At 34.3% G+C, this 25,716-nt stretch overlaps 1 protein-coding gene across 2 annotated transcripts; it reads right to left on the reverse strand.

Moving 5' to 3' along the window:
- Window positions 1–1,582: 1,582 nt before the first annotated feature.
- Window positions 1,583–24,568, reverse strand: pof1b (POF1B actin binding protein). Of its 2 annotated transcripts, XM_051093166.1 has the most exons (13): window positions 24,075–24,568; window positions 22,486–22,554; window positions 15,392–15,606; window positions 14,780–14,813; window positions 12,764–12,844; window positions 12,176–12,268; window positions 8,669–8,782; window positions 8,368–8,520; window positions 7,685–7,804; window positions 6,838–6,969; window positions 6,049–6,119; window positions 5,828–5,948; window positions 1,583–3,474 (listed from the first exon to the last, which is right to left on the reverse strand). In XM_051093166.1, the coding sequence occupies exons 1-12, from the start codon at window positions 24,435–24,437 to the stop codon at window positions 5,831–5,833; spliced, it is 1,563 nt and encodes a 520-aa protein (XP_050949123.1). In that variant the 5' UTR covers window positions 24,438–24,568; the 3' UTR covers window positions 1,583–3,474; window positions 5,828–5,830. The 2 variants fall into 2 exon arrangements, with proteins under 2 accessions (XP_050949123.1, XP_050949124.1); XM_051093167.1 differs by lacking the exons at window positions 22,486–22,554; window positions 24,075–24,568 and adding an exon at window positions 18,595–20,083.
- Window positions 24,569–25,716: the final 1,148 nt, after the last annotated feature.

A 25,716-nucleotide genomic window follows, 5' to 3' on the forward strand; every position in this document is an offset into this window, starting at 1 on the left:
ACGTGCAGTGTTGGGGGTAACGCATTACAAGTAACGCGAGTTACGTAATAATATTACTTTTTTCAAGTAACTAGTAAAGTAACGCATTACTTTTGAATTTCTAAGAAAATATCTGAGTTACTTTTCCAAATAAATGTACTTTTCTTTCAGTCTGAGGTGAATTCATTTCACTTTTGGTGTAAAAGGGATTTTACATTAGAATTGTTTATATTAAAAACAAAGTAGCAAGCCCTGCCCAGATTTAAAGTAACGCAAAAGTACTTTTCATAAAAAGTAACTAACGGAATTAGTTACTTTTCCAGGGAGTAACGCAAAACTGTAATGCATTACTTTTAAAAGTAACTTTCCCCAACACTGGTCACGTGATGAACGAACGACTCAAACCCGAAAACTTGTCAGATAAGAGGCGAGGTGCGCTCATAGACTAAAGACTCAGGTAAACAATGAATTAATCTTTTCTGTTTCTTATAGCATTATAGTTTTGTCTTGTTTGTAGTGTGATCAACGTTTGTGTAAGCAGTAGATATGTTAGGGAAGTAACACGTATAAAATTTTTATTATATTTTGCTAAAATGAACGAAATGACTTGAAAAACATTCGTTCATTTTGCTGAACGAGACTCAAAGGTCCGAGTCGGTAAAATGATCCGAACTTCCCATCACGTCTAAGCTCATCGTCTGTGTACTCCGGGAAAAAAAGGTAGATTATGGCTAAAACGTCCATCTTATTTTCTCCTACAACTTAAGAATCGTCCGACATCGTTGTACCTTTTTGTTTGTAAACAGAGTTTGACCTACTTGCACTTTCTTAGTCTTTGCGGATTCGCTTTGTAAACACTGGGGTCTGTAGTTCCGCGTGACCTTTCGACGTGATTCAATACGTAGTGTCGTGAACGCGCATCTCAGAGCCTGTGCTACAGAGCTTTTGTGCTTAAAATACACATTTTTATTTTCCGAAAAGAAATGACCGACCATTTCGCTAGATAAGACCCTTCTTCCTCGGCTTTAGAGCCCTTTGAAGCTGCATTTAAACTACATTTCGGAAGTTTAAAATCGGGGCACCAATCAAGTCCATTATATGAAGAAAAATCCTGAAATGCTTTCCTCAAAAACCATAATTTCTTTACAGCTGAAGACAGAAAGACATGAACATCTTGGATGAAAAGTAAATTATTTGTGAATTGTTGTTCTGGAAGTGCACTTCTCCTTTAATGAGCAGCAAATTAGGTTATTGAGGGAAAACTCTTACTTAATAGTGAATATGTGTTCCCTATTCTAAAGTGTTACCGTAAATTAAAGTAAAAACATAACATTTTTTAATAAAAAAAAAAATCGAAATATTAACAAAGGCTATAATACTACATGAATAATACTAAAATAATGCATTCATACAAAAAATTGAACTATTATTGCAATGTTTGAAAAACTCCATAATAATCCAAATATAATTAGGAAACAAAGCAGAATACTAATTAATATTAATACAGAAATAAACACCAATAGATGTCAAGAGGTCAAAATATTCTTAGGAAACAAAGAAGAATACTAATTAATATTAATGCAGAAATAAACACCAATAGATGTCAAGAGGTCAAAATATTCTTTATTTTAAGCACAAACAGTTACAAGATGTAAAGTTACATCCACAAAAGAGATAAATGCTGCAGATGCAACACTGTGATTGTAATGTTAACGAATTTAAAGGGGCACTCCAACAGTTTTTAATAGATGCATTTAGTCAGGATATCACACAAGACATCATTTTCTTAGAACAGCATTGTTCTACAAGTCTAAGAGAAGAATTTCTTTATAGTCACATAAGGTATATATGTAAAAAAAAAGTCTAGATATCCAAGCTACCTATAATGCTACAATCCACCACGTAATGACATCATAAACCACTCGTTCTTTGCCACTCTGTTCTTTCACACCACTAACAATTGCACTGTAATAAAGGTAAACCTAGAAAACTCCACACTCAAACATAGCAATGCCCCTTCAAGTGTCAGAGTCTTATGAAGAATAATAAAGTAAGTAAAAAAAAAAAACCCTATTTGATTCATGCAGATACTGTAGAATACATTCAGTGTACCATGACAAAAACACCCCAGCAGTTTCAGACTATAAAAAACAGAAATGTTTATGCAGGCCCTATAGCTGCCAGCGTTTACTGAGCAGAGTTTTTATATTTGTTTTATTTGAAAAGATGTCTTCTAACCAAAGTTGATATATAGGATAGCTGTGAGAACTTAGATTACAGCAATCACTGTTAACCCATGCACTATCAACCACTTTAAAGCAGTAAAACCCCTCACCAGCTTACATTATATATTAGTGGTCTACCGAAGTATCAGCCAGACCAATAAATAAGCAGATATTTGGCATTGGCTGATTACTGTGTTGGCGCCTCCTTGTGTCAGTTACAACATCTAACAGCTTTGTAAACAGATAATGTGATTTTCTGTTTTAAAATATTTCTCTTTTTTGTGTTTGGGTTTAGTTTTATTATTATTATTTGAAATTAATACTTTTATTCAGCAAGGATGCATTAAATTGATCAAAAGTAACAGTAAAAACTCTTACAATGTTCAAATAAATGGTGTTCTTTTGAACTTTCTATAACAAAAAATGTGGACATTTTTTGAAGCCTTTTTTATTACTGATAATAATACTTTTCCTTAAGGAACAAATCATATTAGGATGATTTCTGATAGATCATGTGAGTAATGATACTGAAAATTCAGTTTTGCCATCATATATATAAAATATATTTGTAAAAATCTTAAAATAAAAAGTTACTTTAAATTGTAATAATATTTCTTTTTTTTTCTGTTTTACTTTATTTTGATCAAATAAATGCATCCTTCTTAAGACATTCAAAAACTTCAGAAAATAAAAAAATTCTATATAGTGGGTCATACTGCTCTAAATATACCTGCATGGACCAAAAACATGCGTCGGTCGACCACTATGACATATATGCATCATTTTTTACAAAAAGCATCACCTCTCTGACATAACAATAAAAACAGAATAAAATCTGCATAATTAATATACCCAAATGAACAAGAAAACCAACAAAACCAGCAATTACCTTTTACATAACATGACAATGCTCAATTTTTATTCCATTCAAGGTATATGATACTTGCAAATCATTTCTGTCCAAATATTTACAGTAGTGTTGGCTAGAGGCTACTGAAGGTTGTGGTGCATCATAAAATATATATTAAAAAAAACAGTAGTCACGCAGTATTTTAGTAAACAATGCTTTTGAAAGATTTTGTCATTAAATGCTGTTTTAGTTCTTACTTCAAATGGCATTGTCCAATTCCAAAGCATAGAAACTAAAAAGTCAGCACCACCATCACCAATAGGAGCCACTGGAAAGAAGGCAGCATGCAGAGAGAGAGGGAGGGAATGAGATTTGGACGGGGAAAACGGGTAAGCCTCTAAATCTTCTTCCTGTTCATACCTGCCAAAAAGAAATAGTTCTTTAAGGATTGGTAATAACAGAACACAAAGGCAGGAATTCACTACACAGCTACACATTTTAGTGGGAAAACTTATCCCTATCCACTGACTAACTGATAACTATGCTTCGGATACCAGGAATTCTCTGTCAGCATTTATTATGGCTCAAGAATGCTTGCCAGTTTTTCATATTTAATAATTTGTTTTGCATATTAGTAGTTTTGGTTTTGATAGTACAGTTATACTATGGTTTCTGAATGATAAAATGTTGCTGGCAAACGTCTCTGACTTTCTTCATAGTAAACCTTGAATTTCAGCCCAGTCTGTCCTCATTCTGATGCGAATATGTGGAAACTCAGTGGATACAGACACGCTGGCTTCCTTCCCAGAAAGTACGCCCCGCAATGAGACATTGAAAAATTGGTTCATCCATTCTGAAAATATGACTACAAGATTTGTCAACTCAACACGTTTTGTGAAGATGTTCTGGCACTGCTGGTGTCGATGGAAACATTCACTGGACAGTAAGAGCTGTAATGCTTAAACATACAGCATGTGTTGCATTTAACGTTTTGTCTTAGAAATTGTAACTGGTGCAAGATCACAGCACCTCTGTTGACTTTGCTTATGGCAAGACAATTATTTGAGCAGCAATGTGGTTAAATATGCATCTGCTTTATTGCATCACTTAGTTTTTTCATCTTTTATGATGTGTAAAATAATGAGGTCACTGGCAAAAAGTTAGTTTGTGACCAGCTCAATGACATCATCAGCTGGGCTCAGAATGACATCCTCATTCATTTATGCTCAAGTAGAATTTAGCATTGGCCCTCTAGGCCAGGGAGCAATCTATTATTAACTACTGAACAGTGTACTTCAGTGTTCTGTTCCCATACAAACACATGCTTAAGATAAATGCTCTGGACAAGGTGTGAAATAATGGAAATGATGTGAAACTTCTAGTGCAGCTAAAGCAAACAGTTTCTTCATACTATACCCTTTGTTTTTTTTTCCAGGAAACATACATGTATCACTGAGAAAAAAAAGTTTGAGGTCAGTAGGATTTTGTAATGTTAAAAGTATGAAAGTATTCTTTGATGAATAAAAAGTTCAAAAGAACATCATCTATTTGAAATAAAACAATCTTTTGTAACATTAATGTCTTTAATGTTGTCATTTTGGATGAATTTAATGCAAGTATCAATTTCTTAAAAAAGTGTATGTAATATTGTATATAGTTGAGGTCAAATGTTTACATACGCCTTGAGGAATGATTCTATTCTTTTATATATTTTTGATTTAGTATTGACCTGAATAAGATATTTTACAAACAGACGTTTACATATAGTCAACAAGAAAAAATAATAGTTGAATTTATAAAAATGACCTAATTCAAGTTTAAATACGCTTGATTCTTAATACTGTGTTGTTACCTGAATGATCCACGGCTGTTTTTTTTTTTTTTAAGTGAGTCCCTTGTTTGTCCTGAACAGTTAAAATGTCCACTGTTCTTCAAAAAAACCTTCAGGTCCCATAAATTCTTTGGTTTGGTTCGAACCTTTTTCAACAATGACTGTATGATTTTGAGACCCATCTCTTCACACTGAGGACAACTGACGGATATGCAACTATTGCAGAAGGTTCAAATGCTCACTGATGCTCGAGAAGGAAACATAATGCATTAAGAACTGGGGGTGAAAACTTTTGAATTTGAAGATCAGGGTAAATTTAACTTATTTTGTCTTCTGGAAAACATGCAAATATCATCTGTAGCTTCTGAAGGACTGTACGAAATAAAAAAAATATGTATTTAGACAATAAGAAAAATGTACACATCTTCTGTTCAAAAGTTTACTCCCCTTAATGCATCATTTTTTCTTATGAAGCATTAGTGAGCGTTTGAACCTTTTGTATGATCCCCCTTATTGTTATTTTTTTTAAGTTCTATTTATGGGCTTTTTGTGCTATTTATTGGAGAGATGACAGGAAAGTATTGGGTGGAGAGAGGGGAGCGGTCACTGTACTAACCACGAGGCCATCAGCATCGACAGATCCCTCTTATTTTGGTAAAATAATTTACATTTTGCAGATTCTGCAAGGTGTATGCAAACTTTTGACCTCAACTGTATAAGTTATATAATGAATTTAGACTTTAGTTTTATTAGACCATTTGTGGGAAATGTTAGTGGTTACTGTATCTTTAAGGTCTCTATGTAAATGCCCTCCTTTTCTAAAAGCTTTAATTTCATATACAGATAAAATCATATGACCCTTTTTAAACGACCATGGTAAAAACCTATTTCTACCCTGTACCTAGTGAAAAGTGTCCATTTCCAAATAATTTCAAGTCTTACAATCTAGATGACTTTCGAGACCCCCGTACTCTCGATGATGACAGTCCTGTCCTCTTTAATGGGTGGTGTGTACTGGTACTCGTCACTCAGCAGACCCAGAATAGGGTACTGGTTCATGTATCTGTTCATGATAAGAAAAAGTTTACAAAGACCATTAGGACTTAACTGCAGTTTAGTTTCCACATAGCATTCATATGCACTCAAAACGCATACACACACACCTCTTGGTAACAACAGTCCTTGTTGTACTGCTGGAGTTGTCAGTTTTCTGCTGTTTGAGTCTCCTGATTTCCTAAAAGTGCAAGGTCAAAGGTCAGAATGAAGAACTCAAGCACAAAAGTAGAGGGTTATTTGTTCAGATTGTACAAAGAATTCACATTCTTCAAGTGTAATGAAGCTGAGGTAAAGCAGAGCTGGAAGAAAACTAAAGAATGTGAACTATGATGACAACTGCCGCTCCTTATGAAAACCTCCTCATTTGTTCAGAAACAGACTTCATGTTGTTTTCCTTAAACGTCAATACAGTCTGCAGAAATAATATTAAATATCTCTTTTTCCAACAACAGTAAAATAGTCTACAGAATGCATGACTGAATCAGTCTTTAACCTGGGTTTAATCAAAGTTCTAACTGCACCAAACTTTAAAACCTGGTATCAAAGTCACTTTTTATGTTCATTTTTTGACTTGTTCCTGGGTTTTAGAGGAAATCTTAAATCTTAAAAACTTTACAGACAGAGTTAAATCAGAGTTTAAATTTTTTTTTTTAAAATTCAGAGTGAAATTAAAAGGTCAAAAAAGGTGGTGATTCAACTCATTGAGCTTTTTGTTTTTTCAGCATGCTTCCAAGCTGTCAAATTTTGGTTAGTGATGATGGCCATATCTCAAGGAAGCATTGGGTAAATGTCACCCAGGCGCATCACATGGCAGTACTGATGACAACTGCTTTGCGTGCCATTAAAAACAACACTGACAAAAGCATTTTATGTCTGTATAGTAGTGTTGACAATACCTCCTCCTGGTGTTTGATTAGACTTTCACGTTGTTCCAGTTTGGACAGCAGCTCAGAAATACGCAACTCCAAGCTACTATCAGAGGTGTGTACTGTTGTGGTGCGCTCGGTCTGGATCTTTACAAGCTGAGCCTAAAAAAAATACAAATAAATATATGTGTATATATATATATGTACTGAATATAATACAGAATTTAATTTTATATGTATTGACTCAGGATTCTACACTATCGTTCACAAGTTTGGGATCATTTTAATATTTTATATAAAGAAATAATAGTTTTATTAATAAGGATGTATTCAATTGATATCCCAAAGAATCCCAAAAAATCATCAAAGAATCCCAAAGTCCTGACAAAATGTTTTTAAGTTTTCCACAACAATATCAAACAGCATAATTGATTTTAACATTGATAATAATAAATATTTCTTGAGCACCAAATCATATTTCTAAAGGATCATATGACACTAAAGACTAGAGTAATGCCTACTGAAAATTTGGATTTGCCATCACAGGAATAAATTACATTTCAAAATATATTTAAATAGAAAATAGTTATTTTAAATTGAAATAATATTTTATAATATTAAAATTTTTATTGTAATATTGCTCAGATAAATGCAGCCCTGGTGCATCTTTCAAAAACATTCCTAAAATCTTAACAACCCCAAACATTTGAACGGTAGCGTATATTAATAGCACAAGTTTTTTGGCACACACACACAGCCTACAATCTGGATAATTAACTATATTACTGTATGAAATAGTTTGTCTATTTGTTGAACATTTTAGTTTTTATTGTATTATTCTTAATCCCTTTTAAAAAAGCAATAAGCAACTTTTTACCCGCAGGTTCTTGAGTTCTCTGTCCTTCTCCTCTCGTAGATCTCTCAGCATCTGTTCATACTCTCTGGACAGCTCCTGTGTTTTGATTTGGACAGTGGAACTACTGCATTGCCCTGCCAACTGTGGAAGAGATACCCATGAATCCACATAAACAGGAAGACAGTGGGGGAAGAGATTATCACTGTATTTAACAACAATGAAACATAATACTATAACACTATAACAGTCTGTCACGGTGTTTCATCTGTTGATTTTAAATGTCCAAGAACTATCTTTTGAGTTGCCTTTGCTGCACACTTCACTGCACACAAACATGCAGTGTGACCAGTGTAGTCTGCTTCACGAACGATTGACTCTGTGTCGCTTTGTTTAATGAAAAGTTTAGTGAAACATGCCAAGAAAGTGGTTATGGATGTGATGGTTTTTAAACTTAACAAAAACAAACATGCGGGCTTAATTAAAAGTACACGTTTTTTAAGTACTCTTTAAATAATAAAAAGTTTATTTAAATAAATAAAAAGTTAAAATTGTAAAAACTGCATTTTTGTTTAGTTTAGTATGCTGCAGGTGCATATAAATATTTGCTTTTGCAAAAGTGACTAATTTTTGTCACTAACTGAATACATGCAACTAAAATATAAAATAAATCATAAAAAACTGGGTTAATTTTGAGATTTGCCCACCTTCTTCCTGAGCAGCTCGTTCTCCTGCTCCAGGGCTCTCTTGCTGCCCTCCAATTCTTTAATGCGGAAGTCTTTGCTGGGGTCTTTGCTTTGCAAGTTCAGTACCTGACTTTCTAGAGTACGCTGAGTGTTATTGCTTTCCTTCACGGCTGCCTGAGAGCAAGAAAAACATGAAGATCAGATCAGAGATGGATCTACTTTTATCATACAATATCATGATTTGAATGTTATTGATTTTATTTTTATTTTTACAAAAGTGATGATGGGTGAATAAGTAAAGTTATATGGTGGCGCCCCCTACCTGCAGTTGTCTGTTGTGCTCACGTACGGTCTCCAGTAGTCTGTCGTATTGCAGAGCCTGATCTGCCTTGAAGCTCAGATCTCTCTCCAGCTCCTCCTTCTCACTCTCCAGACGCTGCACAATAAAACGCACACAATAAATCCAAATGCAACCAACCATGCAACCGTGCATGGTTAGGGTAGTAAAAATAGGCTTGTAGTTTTTTTTTAAAGAGAAATGCTTTCCATACTTAAAGTTTTAGGCCACATGATTCATGCAAATTTGTCTGCTAACAGACAATTTGAATATTTAAATGTTTTCTCTGTTCTCATGTCAGATATGTATGTATGTATGTATGTATGCATGTATGCATGTATGTACCAGGAGCACCTTAAAAAAAACCTACAACAAATTCCTTGTGTGTTTGCACACACCTGGTGAATAAAGCTAATTCTGATTCTGATTCTAACAAGGATGGGCTTATATCTTGAAAAAACCCTGAACAAACTACCAAACTTAAAGAAAATATGGATTCAAGTTTTATCTATTTTTTTTTTTCAATTTGTGAGAAGAAAGGGGCAATTCTTAAGTATACAGTATGATATAGTCATAAGTCATAATTACAGCTGCATGATTAATAAAATAAAATGAAATTGCGAAATGGCTAGATTATCAAAATGCACAGGCTGCATTGTAATTAAATTAAAATATGCTCTGCATGCTTTAGAGTAAAGCACATCATTGTGATTTTTTTTTTTTTTTTTTATGATTCAGTGTTTTCAGTGTCTCGTAGTGGCTTGGTTCACATAAATGCTGCTCCACATGAAATTATCTCTGCATCTGCTCTAAATTTGGGTTGCTTAAAACATGCATTTGGGAAGGCAACATGTGCCAACAATCTTGAAATAAGAAGCACTTATAAACTTGCTGTTGTCAACAAAAGAGAAGCTTTGATGGCTGTTTCCATTTGCTTTGTAATATTATTATTATTACTATATTATTATTCTTAATAATTATAATATTTTACATTTTAAAGTATATTTCAATAGTAAAAGTTATTATTTGAAGTTCACTTCCAGAACAAACATTTACAGATAATTTACTCACCCCCTTGTTATCCAAGATGTTCATGTCTTTCTTTCTTTAGTCATAAAGAAATTATATTTCTTGAGGAAGACATTACAGAATTTTTCTCCATATAGTGGACTTCTATAGTGTCCGTGAGTTTGAACTTCCAAAACGCAGTTTCAGTGTAGCTTTAAAGAGCTCTAAATAATCCGAGCTGAGGAAAAAGGCTCTTATCTAATAAAATGATCAGGTATTTTCTAAAAAAAAAAAAAAAAAAAATTATATACTTTTTAACCTTAACCGCTCATTTTGTCTAGCTCTGCGATGCGCATGCGGACTCTGTGTAATCTGGGTTAGTACAGTTAGGGTATGTCGAAAAACTCCCTCAACTTCAAAATTGCCCTATATCGCTGTTTTACCTTTTTTGTTAAGGGTGTTTGATCTTCTTTGCATGTTCACTTTGCAGAGACTGGGTCGGTACTTCTGCAACAATGTAGGATGATTTTGAAATGATTTCTGAAGTTGAGGGAGAAAATACGATTGGAGTTTTTTTTGACATACCCTAACTGTCTTGAACCAGAATACACAGAGTTCAGGCAGAGTAAGACAAGACGAGCGTTTGAAATTAAAAAGTTAATAAATTGTTTTTTTTTTTTAATGAAAATAACCGATCGTTTTGCTAGAAAAGACCCTTCTTCATCGCCTGGACTCGTTTACCACCGCATTTGGGATCGTTTATCATATCAATCCATTATATGAAAAAAATGCTGAAATCTTTTCCTCAAAAAACACAATTTCTTTACGACTGAAGTAAGAAAGGCATGAACATCTTGGATGACAAGGGGGTGAGTACATTATATGTGAATCTTTGTTTTGGAAGTGGACTTCTCCTTTAACACTGTTGCCACGGGTTGTTTTTCATGTCCGCGGGTTGAAGTGACCCTAATAACGTAATATTTAGCCCCTGAGATACTAGTTTTACCAGGGGAATCCTGCCAAAAAAACGTGTATTTTACCCCCCAAAACGCAATTTTTCCTGAGGGAACCCCCTCAAAACGCGATTGGGTTACTTTTGGGCTAGTTTTGAGTAGCAATTGGGCGGGTATTGTTGTAAAAACCTGGCAACCCTGTCCAACTTCAAAATTGTCCTACATCGCAGAGAACAGACAAGTCGAGCGTTTGAAGTAAAAACATATATAAACTGTACTCTTTTTTTTTTTTTTTAATAACCAATCATTTCATTAGATAAGAACTTTCTTCCTCGGCTAGAATCATTATCTGCATTGAAACTGTATTTTGGAAGTTCAAACTCACAGGCACCATAGAAGTCCACTATATGGAGAAAAATTATGGAATATTTTCCTCAAGAAACATAATTTCTTTACAACAGAAGAAAGAAAGACAAACATCTTGGATGACAAGGGGGTGAGTAAATTATCTGTTAATTACTAATACATTTTTGTTCTGGAAGTGAACTTCATCTTTAGATTAGTATTAGTAATAATAATTTAATTTTACAGTACCTTTACGGGTAGTAGTAGTAGTAGGCATACTGATATATCTTTTAAATGTTTTTTTTTTTTTTCAGAATCAGAATCAGAATTTCTCAAACTCATTCAGCCCTTGTTATAATCTTGTCATGAAATATATGACCGCAGAGGGCCACAACTGACCAATCACAGTCAGATGTCATACATATATGCAAGCTTGCATACATGCACAGAACGTTCAGTGTTCATCTATGTTGCTCAATCAGCAATTTGTAATATTTCTAGTTTCAAAGAAAGACAAAATAATTAAGCAAAAAGCTTAATTATAAGTAATTAACTTCAGATAATTATTTGAGTGAGTGAATAATTAGTGAAAATGACAGACACAGACGCTGATGTCGTTACTGTAGTCTTTAGTAGCTGTTGGCCACACCATGTTGGCTTAGCGACTGAAAAGACATGCATGTATTTGTGGTGACTCGATGCTGGTTTATGTTTAACTGAGCAGAAGCTCTGTTTAGTCAAACAGGAAATGAAAGCTCTGGAAGAGTTACCCCTGGCTGTACCAACAAAGCAGGTTGACTTTTTGTGATATACTTGTGACATACCACAATAATCTGAATTTGTACTTGCAAAAACTAGATGCTTATTATTATAGTTGACATGTAAAGTCTTGTAATTTTCCCATGTTTAAAAGAAAACATTTTGTATGAAATAATTTTATTTACAACAAAATGAAGCTAACGTAATATTTAAGGACTGTAGCTGTTACATCATACCTTCGAATCTGTTTATACACGCATCCCACCTTGAAAAAGGCAAGGTCAGCTGAAAGCTGGATTGTAAAGCAAACGCACGCCTACGGGGCAGAACCTGATATGTTTCATCACTGTATCTACAGTGGAAACTGGGGACTGTCTACAGGACCAGTGGCTTTTGGTTGGTTTAATGGTAGAATAATCATACTCACCCTGAGATCATCCTGCATATGCACTAGCTCCTCTCGCAGACTGCTAAACGTGGCCATCAACAGACGCATGGTTTTATCAGCCGTTATACGAGTCTAAATGAGAGAAACACAGTTTGTGTCTGAATCTACTCTCAGTATTTACAATGCATTAACCGTAATTAAACCGTAATATAATATAAAATAATATTTAATCCCTTTTAATCAACTAAAAACATAAATTATTTACATTATATGCTGATAATTTTTTTAAAAAGACATTTATTCACAACTAATCATCTACATAACTTAATACAAAACAAATGACAGCAATTAATCTATACTAACTCAAGCACATCTTTCAATTCTATAATGTTGAACAACTTAAAAAAACTCTCTGAGTACATCTACTTTTATCATGCTCCCTTGTGAAATAAACAGAATAACTGTGAGGCTCCGTTGTGCCTGGAGGGACATGTGTTCCTGGGACAGGCTCATAAACGAATCATCTAGTGCTGGAGAGGCGTCTGAGGGTGGGGTGTTCTGAGAAGTGGGTGGGGCTGAATGGGAGTGGGCAGGGCAGACATTCACAATGTGCCCATAAGCTCTCACCTGCAGCAGGTAGCGGATTTGTTGCTTAGTCAGTTCGGACACTCCTTTAGGAATGAGACTCTCTATTTCTTCTTTTTCCACCTGCACACACACACACAGAGACAGACATGTGTTTAACAATTTCGGTGTATACATTCTACAACAGAGAGCTGCAGCAACTATATGATATTAATGTTTAATAATGAAAATAATAAACATTTACAATACATGTGAGTGCAAACATAATCTTTTTTATATTTACAATGATTATTGCTATGTTTTTCGGAAAAGTTGCATCACATGACATTTTTACACATTTTCTGCGTATTAGTTGCATCACATGAATTAGATTTTGACAAATATACAATATGTAAACCTGGACCACAAAACCAGTCTTAAGTAGCACAGGTATAGATCGTATGGGTCAAAATTATCGATTTTTCTTGTTCCATGAAGATATTTTGTAATCAAGATATTTTGTACATCTCAATTTCAAAAATGACCTGTTTTGAGGTCCAGAGTCACATATACTTGTATAATATAAAAAAAAAAGATTCACTGTATGTTTGTATTATTTTCTAAAAAATAATATAATAATAAATACAATAATAACAATGAATAATAAACAATTATATACTACGAGTTAGTTAATAAAGTTTTCTTATTAAGAATTTCATTTTAATGACTTTTCTTTCTTCTATATGATATCAGTTCTATCACCCATTAATTACATTACTTTATGCCCTAGCAAAAATATGAAAATGAAATGAACAAAATTGAAAGACATTCTAGTCCTAGAAAAGTTACTGTGTGTATGAATGTATCATTTTTGAGTAAATGCAAAAGTGACATGTGAAAGTGGGAACCAAAGTGATGTACATTCTGTCATTAATTACCGAATGACCTTCATGTCGTTCCAAACCCGTGAGATTCAAATCAAGATGTTTCCGAAACAAATCAAGATATTTTTGATGAAATCCAGGAGCCACTTTCAAGACCCAGAAAGGCAGTAAGGACATTGTTAAAGGAGCACCCCACTTTTTTTGAAAATAGGCTAATTTTCCTACTCCCCTCGAGTTAAACAGTTGAGTTTTACCGTTTTCGAATCCATTCAGCTGACCTCCGGGTCTGGCGGTAGCACTTTTAGCATAGCTTAGCATAGATCATTGAATCCAACTAGACCGTTAGCATCTTGCTCAAAAATGACCAAAGAGTTTCGATATTTTTCCTATTTAAAACTTGACTCTTCTGTAGTTACATCATGTACAAAGACCGACGAAAAATGAAAAGTTGCGATTTTCTAGGTCGATATGGCTAGAAACTCTCATTCTCTCATTTCTGCGTAATAATCAAGGAACTTTGCTGCCATATCATTGCGCCTGCTGCACCCATGATACGGCAGCAAAGTTCCTTGATTATTACGTGAGAGTATAGTTCCTGGCCATATCAGCCTAGAAAATCACAACTTTTCATTTTCCGTCAGTCTTAGTACACGATGGAACTACAGAAGAGTCAGGTTTTAAATAGGAAAAATATTGTCATTAGATATGGACATTTTTGAGCGAGATGCTAACGGTCAGATTCAATGATCTATGCTAAGCTATGCTAAAAGTGCTACCACCAGACCTGGAAATCGGTGGAATGGATTTGAAAACGGTAAAACTCAACTGTTTAACTCTAGGGGCGTTAAATTACAAACAATGAGCCTATTTTTAAAAAATGTTTTTGTTAAGCTTCTTCAACTTCAACTTCAATTTCAACTTCAACTTCATTTATTTAGCACATTTAAATGCAACATTGTTGCCCAAAGAAAAAAGGGTCAGAAAGCTCTCGAATTTCATTTGTGTTCCGAAGATGAACAATGGTCTTACAGGTTTGAAACGACATGAGGGTGAGTAATTAATGATAAAATTTTCATTTGTGGGTGAACTATCCCTTTAAGGCTTAAAATTAATCAACTGAAACTTGAAATCCTTTATGCAACATGGAAAACTTTCAGCCAGCCTCACAGGAACTAAACAATTTGCCACTCCCTACCTTGTAGTCAATGGTGGGGTCCAGAAGGTGTTTCCTGCATAGACAAAGAACAATATGAATGAGTCAAATAAAAAATTTAAAAAAAAAGAGAGCCTTAAAGCAGAGGCGTCCAGAGGTGTTGCTGTTCTCACAATCATTTCCAAGGTGTAAAATACGTAACCTCTTAACTCGCAATGAATCACTGGAATGAGTGATTAAACTCTTAGACAGTTTTGGACAAGGTCTAGAGGTTTCAGGTTTTCTGATCAGTCTAATGAGTCATTTGAGAAAGTGGCTGCAGATTAAGTGAACAGATGAGATTTACTTTCAGATAATGGTCTGTAATAGGTTTTTTTCAGTATGTGGTGAGTCATCAATCACCTAGATTGACAGGGTTAATGGGTGATTAGGGTTATCTGCATGCAAATCTTCAACTTAACATCTCCATTAAAACACACAAAGAGGAATTCGCAAAGAATGCAATTTGCACAGCACAACTACATCTTAATTGTAATTGAGGGATGCCATTTTATAAATTAGCTAGCTAGCTTTATTTATTATGATTTTCAAAAAAAAAAAAAAAAAAAAAAAAAAAAAAAAAACATTTCAATTTACAAGGAGAGAAGACCTCACCTTCCACGGATCTTGGCCACATGCTCAGAGATGCAAGTGTGAATATCTGAGTTCTTGCGGTAAACCTCAGCAAGAAGCTCGCCAAAGAAGCGGTTGTCCATCTTGGCAACCGGTTCCACATCGATAATCTCCGTCTTAATCTGAGAGAGGCCATTCTTTATTTCTCTCAGGTCCACAACTTCCTCTCGAATGCTTGAAGTTTCCACCAACTCCGACTAGAAAAGGCGTGAAGAATGTGAAAACATGATATTTTGAGTGGGAGTGCAAAACTTTAGTTGAGTTACAACATCTCTATGTATGCTAAGAAAAGAGCGTTAGCTTTTTTTCAAGTATGTGTTAAATTCTTTACACTAGGTTGTGAGTGAGAGACATCAGCCAGTCCACACCTCGAAGAACAGTAAGTGAAACACCACACCCCTGTGTATAAATCCCGATCAGACACTCCTGAGTGATTTATCTAAAAACACTCTTAAAAGCAGCAAACAAAACTACATGCCGTGAACTGAGTGGACCATAAATACTTAAGGCCTCCTGGGGAGTGGCAAATAAAAATTTGGTGCGTGGGTCTTTATGCAAATTTTGCATTCCATACATTGTCATTTGAACAATGCAAAGCATCAGTAGCACTGGAGATGCACATATGACCAGCCAGTACAAGCATTTTTAAAATTATTTGCATTGTTCTGTTTTTTTCAACATCAACTCAATTTTATTTGTATAGTGCTTTTCACAATACACAATGTTCAAAAGTATATAATGTCGGAGTATACTGTATGTAGGCAGATAAAATTGGACGTACTTTAAATATCCAACCCAAATTTATATGTGACTCCAGACCACAAAACCAGTCGTAGGTAGCATGGGTATATTTGTAGCAATAGCCAACAAAACATTGTATGGGTCAAAATTATCCATTTTTCTTTTATGCCACAAATCATTAGGATATTAAATAAAAATTATGTTCCATTAAAATATTTTGTAAATTACCTACTGTGAATATATCAAAAATTAATTTTTGATTAGTAACATGCATTGCTAAGAACTTTATTTGGACAACAAGGCGATTTTCTTCTTTTTGATTTTTTTTGCACCTTCAGATATTCAAGTAGTGGTATATCAGACAAATATTGTCCTACCCTAACAAAACATACATCAATGGAAAGCTTATTTATTCAGCTTTCAGAATAAATTTCAAGTGTATAAATCTCAGTTTCAAAAAATTTACCCTCATGACTGGTTTTGTGGGCCAGGGTCACATATAAAGTGTTGGATGGTAATATAGTTACATTCTGCAATGGGGGGAAAATAAATAAATAAATAAATAAATTCTGTCATGTTAATCAAAAAGTTATCCATCATTTCTGCTGTAAAATATCATAATATCATGTTTTGATGTGTTTTCTTTTTTCAAAATTTTTTTTTGTTATGCTGGTTAAAAGATTCAACACATGCCGATAACAATCTCTAAGTGAAGTGGTCTTTTTTATGCTATTTATATCGTCTGTGGAAGGCGTAGGACCATAAAATGCTCGTCCTATCATATCCTTTGGTCCAAGGCTGTGGTTACCTGCCTGTCAACATATATATTTGCAATACAACATATGTATTTGTTTGCGCAGACATGATACTTCATTGCAGAGCCATAGCAGAATGAGCAAGAATGGAAGGTGATATTATTGTAATACTATGAGTTTTGTACTGTGAAGTTTTCTCACAGGTATATGAAACATGAGGTAATCTGACAGCGATGCATGCAACCCTCCACTAACATCATCTTTCATGGTGTCACTGGTAAACCTCTGTTCTGCCTGTGCGTCTTTGAAGAGTGATTTGCAGAGAGGCTGGGATCTTATGCTTTTAAATCTAGCTTGCTATTATTAGTATGATTTAAAAATAAATTTAATTTAAAAAAAGCACTGGGTGGATTTTTATCATTATAGGATGGATGTGTACACACGCTGCAAAAACACATTTCTGTTCAATAAACATGTAAAAGTGAATTCTGCATCCAGTGACGCCTTTAAAAATAATTATTGGCCAAATTTTCTATTTTAGTGCATTGATATTTAATAGTGTTTTCATTCCTAGATGTTAGTGTTTCATAATGATTGATTTTTTTGCATTCTAAAAGCATTAGCAGTGTTTAGGTAGTATTTAAAAATGATTTATGGCACGACATTGAATGCAAGGTGCAGAGCAACAGTTCTGTCAGTCCTCCAGTAACATCCAGAACTTGAGGTGTGTCTGAGTGGTTGAGCTGGATTCCATTGATTTGTGGGAGAGAATCACACACTGAGGGTTCACTGTCAGGGTCTAGTTTCATCCAGAATTACAAATGAACTGACACTACATAAGATTTTGGGTTTATATTGGGTCACGTTGACATAATTGTAAGCTGCTTACCCAAATTATATTATTCATGATTCTGAGCCATCACTCCTTGGTTTTCTACTTTCTAAGTTAAAATGTTAGGACTGAATGGCTGATGCCCAAGTCATATTTCTACCCAAAATCAACAGGTACTGATCTTGAGATATTGGGCTTTTGGGTTGATATATATTGGGTTGTTTCGGACCACAGGAAATAATAATAGCTGGCAATACATGCACACATGTTTTAATAATAATCCAGGTGTTTGCAGGCGTTAGCATCTGTTTAGAGAGCTCTAACAAAAAAGACAAGTGTTTTTGACAGCGGGTGTGTCAGTCCTTGAGAACATTCCACACATTCTGTGGCAGAAAGACCAGCAGTGACAGTGTTAACTGGGTGTGTGTGCGTGGACTAACTACTGAGACCGCTGTGCCGAAACCGGTTTGAAGCTGCAACAACAAAGAGCCGAGCTTGTTAACAGTTGCGCATATTACTAAACTTTTATTGAATTAGCTGTGAATGAGTAAATGCAGAGTTGTGTGAATTATAGATTGTATCTGGGTGTGTTCTTACAAGATTACAAAGATAAGAAATTATCAATGATTGAAACGTACTTTGGACATTAGTAGCTGCTGACAAGTTGCAGCAGGTTCAGCTCACAGCAAGCAAGGGCACATAATAGAGTTTAGTGCTTTTAGCTTTACTAGAGGTAGTATAACTAGAACTCAAGTAAAACAAATTCCCATTTCCATTCCCATATATATATATATATATACGTGTGTATGTGTGTTATGTCAATGCACACAAGCTTTCTTGGAGTAACTCAAGATCACCTGAACTCTCTCTTATATGCCAATATTATTTGGTTGTGATGTTGTAACCTCGATTCCCACAGCAGCATTGAGTAACTCTGCACAGGAAGTGCTTCATCAAGTTGTAATCTGTAATTCTAAAATAAACATTAGAGCAGATCCACACAAAAAAACTTGTATATATCCCATATAACATGTTAATAAAGATCTGAAAAATACTTTGTTCTTGGCCTTTAAATCAGCTGTAGGGGTTTTAACTTTAAAAATGAACAGCATGAAAACATAATTAGGGCTGTCATTTGATTAATAATTTTTCTCTAATTAATTATGTATGTAAACTCCAAGACTGAGTCCAAGTCAGTTCACACAGGACACATTCTTGTGTTCTTGTTCTTCAAATGCTGTATAAATTTTAAAGTCATTAAACTTTGAAAAACAGGTTCTGGAAATTTACATGCGGTTGAGCGGGCAAAATGGTGTACATTTTTTATCACCTAATAATTACCCAGAAATTAGGGACTGTAGCTTTAAGTCAAAAAGCTATATCTTATCTAATCTTTTGATAAGCATATTCGCAAGAATTATTAAAAGATGCTGTATGAAGACATTGCTGTTATCGCAATCATTGCTCCTAAACCTGTGACTGTATTTCCTTTGTGGTTTTTGGCTTGCCACAATACCTTACTGTCTGCAAAAATAGGTCGACGTGTGAGCCAAAAGCTTCTCTGTTCCAGTGCAAGAACAGCAGGTCATTGCTATGGTCTACAGTGAAAGGAAGGAGGAGCTCAGTTTTCAAGTTGTGTCTGACCGCAGGAAGCCAGTGGAGAGAGATACAGAGAAAGTGAGAGATTTAACATTTGAAGAAACAAAGGTACTTTTTTAAAAGCATTGTAAAACATAATTAAAAAAAAGATCAGTGCTGTTAAACAATATCATTTCAAATTATTCATTAGGTGATTGTTCTAAATGAAAATAAACTAAATCCCTTTGCAAAGAACCTTTTTCACTGTTGTTGAATTTTTTGAAGCTGTTTATAATCAAGCAATCCTGTTTCCTTCTGATTCATTTTAAAAGATAATTTACTTAAGGTCTTACCTACGCCCCGTTCAACTGCTCTCACGCACACAAGGACTATACATGGAAAATTTTATTTTTTATTATTATATACAGAAAATATACAGTATAAATACTGAATTCCTCTGCTCCATTGAGTTAAAACTTAACATGGTTTTGCATTTAGATTTCGCTCCAAGTTACTGTTTTGCAAGAGCCAAGCCTAAATCATGAGCTGTCAAGCAGTCAAATCATGGGAAAAAGTCAGTCAAGTAATGAGTTTTAAAAGTTAAAGTTTTTAATTTAAAGACCCATTTAAAAATCCATAAAAACATGAAGCCATTTCCAAATGTGCTTTTATTAAATAGTGTATATACACTACCAATCAAATGTTTTAAAAGAATTCTCATCTGCTCATAAAGCCTGCATTTATTTGATTCAAAATACAGCAAAAATACTGTATATACAGCAAAATACTGTAATACTGTGAAGAATTTTTACTATTTGCAATAACCAGTTTCTATTTGAAAATATTTAAAAATGCAATTTATTTCTGTGAACAAAGCTAAATTTTTAGCATCATTACTCCAGTCACATGATCCTTCAGAAATCATTCTAATATGCTGATTTGCTGTTCATTATTATTATTACTATTATTATTATAATGAATCAATTACTAAAACAGTTGAGTACATTTTTTCAGGATTCTTACATAGAAAGATCAAAAATCAGCATTTATCTTAAATAAAAAAAGCTTTGTATTTCAGATAAATGCTGATTTTGGTTCACATAATGCTGTTCTTTTGAAGTTTCTACTCATTACATTAAAGAAACCTACTCAGCTACAAAAACATATCTACTCAGCTGTTTTCAACATAATAATAATAATAATCAATGTTTTTTTGAGCAGCAAATCAGAATATCAGAATGATTTCTGAAGGATCATGTGACTGGAATAATTATGCTTAAAAATCAGCTTTGAAATCACAGGAATAAATTACATTTTAAAATACATTCAAATAGAAAACAGTTATTTTTAAATAGTAAAAATATTTCAAAATTTTACTGTTTTTGCTGTACTCTGGATCAAATAAATACAGGCTTGTTGAGCAGAAGCGACTTTAAAAACATCAAAAATCTTACTGTTCGAAAACTTTTGACTGGTAGTGTATAAGGCAAAATGTTTTATGTAAAACGATTACTTTGGGAAAATCCACGGCAGATAATTAATCCGTAAAATACTGCAATATTATACAATAGTCAACTAAATAGATAGCTCAATCCACTAGTACAGATATGTTTGCTGACATAATTAAGTGGATTCGGTAGCACTTTTGCCAGCTAAATGCATACATGTTTTATTTATCACTTTAAATAGCTATTTTTTTCCTGCACATATTTAATACATCCCTGACAAACGTTTTCACTCAACAGCTCAAATCCTGAGTAACTAGTATGAAATATTTAAATGCACATAAATATTTGATTACTAATTGTCATTTAACAAGTAACAACACCGCAGCAATTATTATAACCTCTGTATTATATCAAATCTTCTGCTGACCAAGGAGTCCAGTTCACATTAGTTGCCTCAATTCTTCTACATCAACTTAAAAAACCTTGACATTAAGTTGTGCATTACACTTTCTTCTCATGAAATACTCAGGAACTCAAGCTCAATTGTCTTCATCACTACATGTATCAGGCCAGTGACATAATGACATCATGTAAAACTCCTGATCAGCTTTCAATGCTATCTCACATTACAAACCTAACATTTAAGACAACCCAAGTGTGCTTGAGTGCAAGACGCCTAATTACAACAAAATCCACCTTTGTGTACGAAACTTAAAGCTGATGATGAGCTTCCAACTCCTGTCCCAGCTTGTCTGCAAGCACAACTCATGACAACCCTCCTTAAATTATTGTGTGTAATGCTTTTCAAAGTCAAAGACTGATGACTCAACCTTACACAGAACACAGTAGACCGTCACATCTATGGGTTAAACCCACAGAATGAATTTTCAGCACCTATACAGACCATCCTAAATATAAAGCTGTTAGAAACCTGACAACATACAAAATGAATGCAATGCATGATTTGTCTTCAGCTGGTTACTAACATTTATGTTTGAAAGACCTGCGAATTTGTACAGTGAAAAGTTTAAATTAGTAAAATTAATTTCTCTCTCAAGCATGATCTTTGTTGTCTTCTTAATAAACAGATACACTAACTTTTAAAAAATGTTATTAGTATGATTACAGCTCTGTGGCAAGTTAAAATAATATTTTGTCATGTAAAGCAAGGTGTTTGTTTAGTAGTACACATTTAAGCTCTTCCAACATACACCTGTCATGTTATTATCACCTGCAGCCTTGCTGACAGCAACAGTTGCGTTAAAGGACAACTCCCTCTAACACTTTTCTTGCAATATTATGACTATTGTCAGGCCCAATCTAAATGGGCGTTAACACACTGTCTACTCTGGGAATTACAGAGTCCATTCTTTCTGTCAGGACACACCCTAAACCCTGCAGGTACTGCACTTGTGCTCAAACGCATAAGTTATTGTCATATTCACATGTGCGTGCAACCGCACACACACTGAAGCCTGGCTTACATTAAAGCTTGTTCTTCCGGCTCAGCTCACAAGCCAGCGGCACGGACAAACCCAGAAGAAAGTGTGCGTAATACAGTACCTATTGCTTGTTTATTCCATGTAAAGGCATGAAAGTCAAGTCAAGGGTAACTTTAGGTGTGTGTGTTTGTGTGCTAACCACATGAATGCATACAAACAGTTTTCAGCCTTAAATGTCATGTTTGCCTGTTTGCATACACTGTGAATGTTATTTCATTACCTCAGATGGTTCAGGGCTCTTGATTGGACTGGATAACTGGCTGCAGACAGACATTTGTCCATTTATGTTCTGAATACAGAAGAAGAAAACATTAATGAATAATTGCCTCTTAAATGCAGTGTCATTTGCTAAAAATTACCAAAAAAAGCATTATGCAGTATCTGTAACCTGTATCCCTGAAAGTTTTGGTGCAAAGGAAAAAAAATGAATAACTAAAATTATAGTATTATCAAACATTTTAGGTTAACTTATATAATATATAGTAGTCAACATCTGAGGTGGATCAAAAATGATCAATAGCAGGGTGTGGTATTAAATTGCGCCACAACAGAACCTGATTTTAAACAGCATATTACAGGCTTTTCAGCAAAATTTAAACAGTTAAACAATATACATAAAAGGCCAAAAATAAAATAAATATAAATAAACCCATAAAACATAAGAATACATATGACAACATGATCCAAACTGACTATGAAAAATTTAGTCCTGCTCTTAATGTGTCAATTAAATCTAAGTTTATTGTTTAGTTCACTTTTCCATATTGTGTCCTCCATACGAAAAAAAAAATGAAATTTGAAATTTTTGTTTGGAAGACATTTCTAGATATTTGAAACCAACAAAAAAAACCTCTGCTACAGATAACAAACATCTGTTTATTTGCACTTACAGCTTTAAACCATACAATTACTTAGATACAGCATGTCAACCACCCCCAGTTTCTACAATTCACATCAACACATTTGTGACCCCAGGAGCACAAAACCAGTCATAAGTAGCATGGGTATATTTGTAGCAATAGCCAAAAACACACTGTACGGGTCAAAATTATCAATTTTTCTTTCATGCCAAAAATCATTAGTATATTAAGTAAAGACCAAGTTGCATGAAGATAATTTGTAAATTTCCTCCTGTAAATATATCAAAACTTAATTTCTGATTAGTAATATGCATCACTAAGAACTTAATTTGAACAACTTTAATTTTTTTTTTTTTTTGCACCCTCAGATTCCAGATTTTTAATTAGTTGTATCTCACCCAAATATTGTACTATCCTAACAAAAAATACTTTAATTGACAGCTTATTATTATTTTTATTATTCAGCTTTCAGATGGTCAAAAAGGGTTTTGTGGTCCAGAGTTTAAATTCTACAAGGCTAATTATTGAAATGTAGCTGTATACCAAATTTTACTGAGAGAAAAATGACACTTTGAATTTTTAATTAAATATTTTTGTGTAGGTGTGATCCATTAATGGCTACTTAATCTGTATCTTGTAAGCGCAATGTCCAGATTCATGTCAAACAACGTCTGATCATAGGGGGCGCTAAAGTAACCTAAAACTTTTAAATTACATCATGTGCTGACATTTACTTTCGATACAGCTGTATTGAAACGACAGCATTTGATCAGCACCATCTTTCTTTTGCCAATTTGGGTCATTTTCTCCACTTTTCTAAACTGCCTAACAATGAACAAGCAGTTACATTGTAAATACTATATGTTAACTAAATTATATTTTAATGAGATGTAACCTTTGGATACTGATGTAACAAAATGAAAGGGAAGAATTCAAAATGAACGCTTACTATTTGTCTGTAGACGTCGGTTTCGTCGACGCTACTGACGCTGCTGACGCTGACGGGCTGAACGTTCTGTACGTACATAGGTTGTACGACGCGCGGCGCCTGACTCAGGTACACGAATGACTCCGCGGGCCGCTGCTGAACAGGCACCAGGTAACGTGCGCCCCCGTACATCACGTTCCCTTCCACTTGGCTGTTAATGTACTGGACCGGCTGCAGCTGAGCTCCCGACAGGTTTACCGTTCGGTAGGTCGTCGAACCTTCGCTTATCCCGACAGGAGTGGATGTCAGGACAGTCTGTGCGCTCGGTTCTGCGACGGTCACTGTCTTCAGTGTCGTTACACTATGGGGGTATGGTAGAGTCATTTCTGCGTTTGTGTAAGTCCAGAAAATTAAAGAAGAAATACCATTGATATAGAAATAAGTTTGGTGAAGTTAGCGAAGCCCTCTACGGTGCCGCTGCCCGACTCCTGAAGTGCCTCCAGTGAAGTTGTATAAATGAGAAGAGAGGCGTGTTTTCCTAATAACTCCTCCCTCAGCTCAAATATCCAAGTATCGAAGACACGAAACCACAGGGAGGAGGTTAGAGCTTAAGTTTTTCCACCTGTTTCACAGTGGCTGTATTGAAACCTAATGAGTTATCTATCAAGACAACATTTCTGGTCTCCTAATCCTCATAGAAAACTTTATATAAGTCTATAACTTACCTCAATAATTTCTAAATTATATCTGGATGATGTCATTTACTCACACATTAAGTTGTTTCTCACATCTTTCTTGACTGCTCATTGCAAGATATAACTGTCTCATTTGGGTAAGCGGATTATGCCTAAAGCCCAGAAACTAGCTTGTGCTTGGAGGGATTTAACTTTATCAGGGGTAAAAATAAATAAAGTGACCCCTCCCCCCATTTTCTATAGTATAGCAAAAAAACTAAAAAACAACAACAACAAAACATGTAATATTATTTACTTTTTAGTTTTGGAGGCACATATGATATTTTTTTATTATTTATTTAGCTGAAATTTATTCATTTTTTTATTTTTATATTAAATGGGAACATTATATATAAAATACACTTTAAAGAAGATATGCATTTTTTTCTTCATTTTTATTAATTGAGATAATTCATAGAATAAATATGCCAGGCTTAAATGGAAGACTTCTGTTATTTGGTGGAAAACGAACTATTTTAAAATGAGCTACTTTTTCAAATAACTTTGTTTTCCTATTTATTGATTCCTGTCAATAAATTGTCTCCTGTCCTCATGTTGAGAGAAATCGGGAGTAAATGCAAATGTGTTAAAAGCGCTGTGTAAACATAATGTTACTGTAGTTCTAGACTAAATTTAAACATGCATTTACCCATTCAAAAAAAAGAAACAACAGATTGATGTATTCCTCAAGATAAAAACTGAAATACAAACTCAAAATGACACACACCTGCAATAATTAAATATGTTAAATATCATAAAACCTATATGTATTTAATCCCATTTTAGTCACCAATGTTTTTGCTGCTGACCTTCAATGATCCAGTTCAACCATACTAATAATGCGGTTGGTACTCTCGTATTTTAGGGAGTTATGTGTGTACAGAATGTGATTGAGTAAAAGGTGAACTGACTTTATCTATAGCATGTCC

The sequence above is a fragment of the Labeo rohita genome, chromosome 21 (assembly GCF_022985175.1).
Source record: "Labeo rohita strain BAU-BD-2019 chromosome 21, IGBB_LRoh.1.0, whole genome shotgun sequence".
In the NCBI taxonomy this organism is placed as follows: Eukaryota; Metazoa; Chordata; class Actinopteri; order Cypriniformes; family Cyprinidae; genus Labeo; species Labeo rohita.

Excerpts from the sequence above, each read along its gene's own strand:
- pof1b (XM_051093166.1), bottom strand. The coding sequence starts at position 24,437 with ATGACTCTACCATACCCCCATAGTGTAACGACACTGAAGACAGTGACC. Across the intron at positions 22,555-24,074 it reads CCGACGTCTACAGACAAATA|AACATAAATGGACAAATGTC; the intron begins GTAAGCGTTCAT and ends TTCTGTATTCAG. Across the intron at positions 7,805-8,367 it reads ACGAGCTGCTCAGGAAGAAG|TTGGCAGGGCAATGCAGTAG; the intron begins GTGGGCAAATCT and ends TCTCTTCCACAG.